This window comes from Dioscorea cayenensis, chromosome 2 (assembly GCF_009730915.1).
Source record: "Dioscorea cayenensis subsp. rotundata cultivar TDr96_F1 chromosome 2, TDr96_F1_v2_PseudoChromosome.rev07_lg8_w22 25.fasta, whole genome shotgun sequence".
NCBI classification, from domain to species: Eukaryota; Viridiplantae; Streptophyta; class Magnoliopsida; order Dioscoreales; family Dioscoreaceae; genus Dioscorea; species Dioscorea cayenensis.
The window spans coordinates 4,005,327-4,009,551 of record NC_052472.1 but is presented as its reverse complement, the minus strand read 5'-3'; the positions used below and the strand labels follow the sequence as shown (position 1 = coordinate 4,009,551).

Genomic DNA, 4,225 nt, shown 5'->3' with positions numbered 1-4,225 from the left:
GTTACGTATTACAGCGAATTTACTAGTACTATTCAAAAAAAAATATTGGTGTTAGTACATTTTGCAAGGAAAAATATAGTGAACGCCATTGTCCAAAGAAAAAAAATATATTAATCATATGTGGCCTCAATTAATTTATCTGAAGAAAAAAAGTCAATTTTAATTTTGAAGGTTGTATTCTAAAAAGTAATTTTTGGAAATAATTCCAACAATGCCCTAATTGTTTGCACATCAAATTAAATATCGATTTCTCTTCAAGAGTGAATTTGGAAAACAAGAGGTAGGATTAATGAAGATATGATCAAGATTAATTACATGGAAATGTCAAGGAAAGCACTTATAGCTACCAATTTGTATACTTGTGTTGGGATTGAAATCTTACCGTACCACTTCTATATATTTCATATTTAAATTTAATAAATAAGTAATTTTAGAAAAGTTAACTCATGTGCATTGCACATACCCAATACTAGTGTATATACAAATCAAGGTTGGCTTCTATATTTTTTTCATATAATTTAAAAAATCATGTCATTTCATGAGGGGAATATAATAGAAAAATGCAACTAATTTAGAACGTGTCATATATATTTGGTACTTGATAAAAAATGTTGATGCAACAAGCTCTCCCGCCTTTCAAAGGACAATACAACAACCAATAATTTCAAAACAATCATAGTCATGAAGGACAATTTGAATAAAGTCTTTGGGCAATGCGATTATAAAAGATGCAATAGAATCAATCACAATCATGCAAATAAAGCAAATGGAGATGAAATCATACTTCATTGGGACCATTCTTCTTCTGATCATTGCTGCCCCTAGTGTTGCTCTTACGCCACCTGCTCTTTTTGTCTATGGGGACTCTTTGGTTGATGTGGGGAATAACAACTACTTGCCAGATCCTGCTCCTAAGGCTAATTTTCCGTTTCACGGAATTGATTACCCTGGAAGCATTTCAACAGGAAGGTTTGGCAATGGTTATATAGGTCCAGACTATTTGGGTATGAATTTCTTTTATTTTTTATTTTCGTTTTGGTGTTATATATACATTAATTCATGGTAATGTTAAATATTTTAGTTTATCGTTGAATCAAGTTCGAATAAGTCTAATACAGTGTGGTTTAGTTCTGATATTTTCATTTGAATGAACTTGATTATTTGGAAAACCTAAAAAAATGGAACTGGTTAGTTATAATCATGAAACGATATCGAAGAGTTTAGTTGGTGAACAAGAATAATTTATGTTTTTCTTAATGAAGTTGTCTTTGGTTTTTTGTTTTTTTGTTTTTAAAAAGGGAATGAGTTATAGTTTAATAAATAAGGCGAGCATAAGTAGAGATTTCAAGCCAATAAGAGAATGAGTTTAGCTCAAACTCTTTCAATATTTTGCCTCATTGCTTTTATTTATTTATTTATTATTTTTTTGATAAATGTGGACAAACTATAGGTAGGATTTGAACCCTCAGCATTTTTGAATTGGGGAAAAATATGAAATACCAATTAACTATCTTGATTCAATGGTTTTTAAATAATTATAGTAAAAGATTTGGGACTTATTTTGAGTATATATATATATATATATGTCTTTATTATATTATATAAACTTTTTACATTAATTAAATTTTTTATGTCATTATATTGAATGAAATAGTGAGCACTCTCTCTTGTGATCTTTGTTAATTTTAAGTTATTTTAAGTTGTTATTTAGGATTTCTTGTAAATAGTAAAATCTTTATTTGGCAGCAAGATACATGGGATTCCTGCAAAGCCCACCACCATATCTCTCTATCACCAATGAAAATCAGATGTTGAGAGGGGTTAACTTTGCTTCTGCTGGATCAGGGATCTTGAATTCAACTGTATGTGTGATATATATATATATATATTATATAACATGTTATTTTATTCTGTTGAGTAGCATAAAATGGAACTTTAATTAATAAATAAGCATTTCTGATGATGATTAAATCTTAGGGAGAAGGAACAATATCATTGGAAAGGCAAGTTATGTATTTTCAAGAGGTGGCAAGGAACTTATCAAGAAGAGCTGGCAATTTGACTGCTAACAAATTACTATCAAAATCGATCTTCTGCATAAGCTCTGGAAGCAATGATATATTTGCTTATTTTTTGGCTTATGGTCCTCAAAACAAAACAACAAATGATCAATTCATTGCAACTCTTGTGAAAAACTTGGAAATACATTTGAAGGTACCTTTATCTATATCAATTTTTCCTTTAAAAAAATTAAAATCTAAATAGTCATCATATTTTAATTTTTACTTGATGAACTTGTTCTTGCTTCATATACTCAAGGTAAACTCAACTTAATTAATTATATATTTGAAAACACATATGTTACACTAATATTTTTCCTTCACATTTTATATGCTATAATAACCTCATTTCCATGTATGTCTCCTCAAAAGCCAATATTTTCATAATCTAAGTGTACGAATTTCTACAATTTCAGCCAATAAAAACCTCACACTATTTTTATTATTAGTAGACATTATACAACTCTGGCGGAAGAAAGATTGTTGCACTTGGTACATCAGTTCTTGGGTGCATTCCAATCGTAAGAAGTCAAACCCCGTCTGGTGATTGTTCTAAGGACTTAAATAATCTTTCTATTCAATTTAAAAATGAAACCAGGGTTCTTCTCCAAAGTCTCACATCAACATTGAAAGAGTTGACGTATAGTTTCGTAGACGCATATGAAATGGCCAATGAAATTGCAGCAAATGCTCGTCAGTATGGTAAGCATCATATATTCCTATAACTTTTTAAATCAATAAGGGAGGAAATGAAGATTTTATTTTAAAAAAAAAAAACAGAGGAGAACATTTTTGCATAGACATATACCTTAATCCATAACAATTTGAAGTTATAACAATTTGAATAACTAGTTAGATGCCTAATCTCACAGTAGTACTTAAAATTTACACCATTCCTTATTTACACAATAGATTGAGGTTACTTTGTGTGCATATGTCCACCCCAGAATTAATATAAATAAGATTTAAAATTACAATTTTAATAAATTTTTTATTTCATATATATCTCAACTCTCACGGCCTCCAAAAGAGTTGGTGTTAAAAGTGAAACTATGGTTGACGTGCTTAATTTTCTTTTCTTCACATCACCATAAACAAATATATCACTTTAAAGGATAATTTTGATGAAATAACTTACATTTAGATGGGTTGTAAACATCATAACTATCCAATTTAAATACATATTTTATGATAAGTCACATTTTAAGGATAAACTTCAAATGTAGATCATTTATTTACAACTTTATTATAGTAAAAAAGATTATGAATAAATATTATTACTTAGATAGGTTAGCCATGGAGACAATGAAGACTCAAACTCTAGTATTTGAGTAGGGTATATATTGAAATATTCAAACTTTTAAGCCCAATATTAAACCTTTGCAATATTAAGATACAAGAAAATGCTCGTTGTAGTAAGGTACAACTATTCTGAGCAACAATTTAATATAAAGAGATAATCAAGCAAAATACAAGCACATGGAATAATATTTAATATATAAGACAATTATTGATTCATTGGTTAATGTTGAATTTTTTAAAAATGTTTCAAAATGTAATCATCATTTGAAAAGAAAACTTCATTAGTTAATATATATTTCATTGCTTGTAAAATAACATTAATATACCAGATAATTACTAATTAGCTGGTTAATTTTGAGTTTTTAAAATATTTCAAAATGGCATAATCATTACAAAAAAAAACTTTACTAATTGATATATAATTCATTTTCATTTGTTTAGGATTCACAGAGTTAACAAATGCATGTTGTGGAATGGGAAGGTATAATGGAGAAGCTCCATGCACGCCTAACTCAAATATGTGTTCCAACCGTTGTAATCACAATAGTTGGGATCAATATCACCCAACACAAGCTATCGCTGAGTTGGTGAGCCAATGGTCATTCTATGGTTCAAAATATGTCTCCCCAATGAACATCCAATAGCTATGCATAAAAGTATAGGTGCAAGTCTAAATGAATAATTATAACAGAGACTAATATTATAATGTAACACTCTTCACATTAAGTACTTTTATAATAAAAATAGCTCCCATATGAATGCAAGTAATTTTATTTGTGAAATTTATTTTATAAAATAAATATTTATGGATGACAAATGGTTGTGTGGATGTGTTTCTTAAAAGGACTTTTTTAGTGGATTTT

General features: G+C 28.6%; 1 protein-coding gene across 1 annotated transcript; it reads left to right on the top strand.

The window, feature by feature from the left end:
• Positions 1-766: 766 nt before the first annotated feature.
• Positions 767-4,006, top strand: LOC120271929 (GDSL esterase/lipase At5g55050-like). Its single transcript, XM_039278615.1, has 5 exons — positions 767-1,004; positions 1,747-1,862; positions 1,978-2,214; positions 2,513-2,762; positions 3,804-4,006. The coding sequence occupies exons 1-5, from the start codon at positions 767-769 to the stop codon at positions 4,004-4,006; spliced, it is 1,044 nt and encodes a 347-aa protein (XP_039134549.1).
• The last annotated feature ends 219 nt before the right edge of the window (positions 4,007-4,225 follow it).

Coding starts and splice junctions, on each gene's coding strand:
- LOC120271929 (XM_039278615.1), top strand. CDS start 767: ATGGAGATGAAATCATACTTCATTGGGACCATTCTTCTTCTGATCATT. Junction 1,863..1,977: donor CAGGGATCTTGAATTCAACT/GTATGTGTGATA, acceptor ATTAAATCTTAG/GGAGAAGGAACAATATCATT. Junction 2,763..3,803: donor AGCAAATGCTCGTCAGTATG/GTAAGCATCATA, acceptor TCATTTGTTTAG/GATTCACAGAGTTAACAAAT.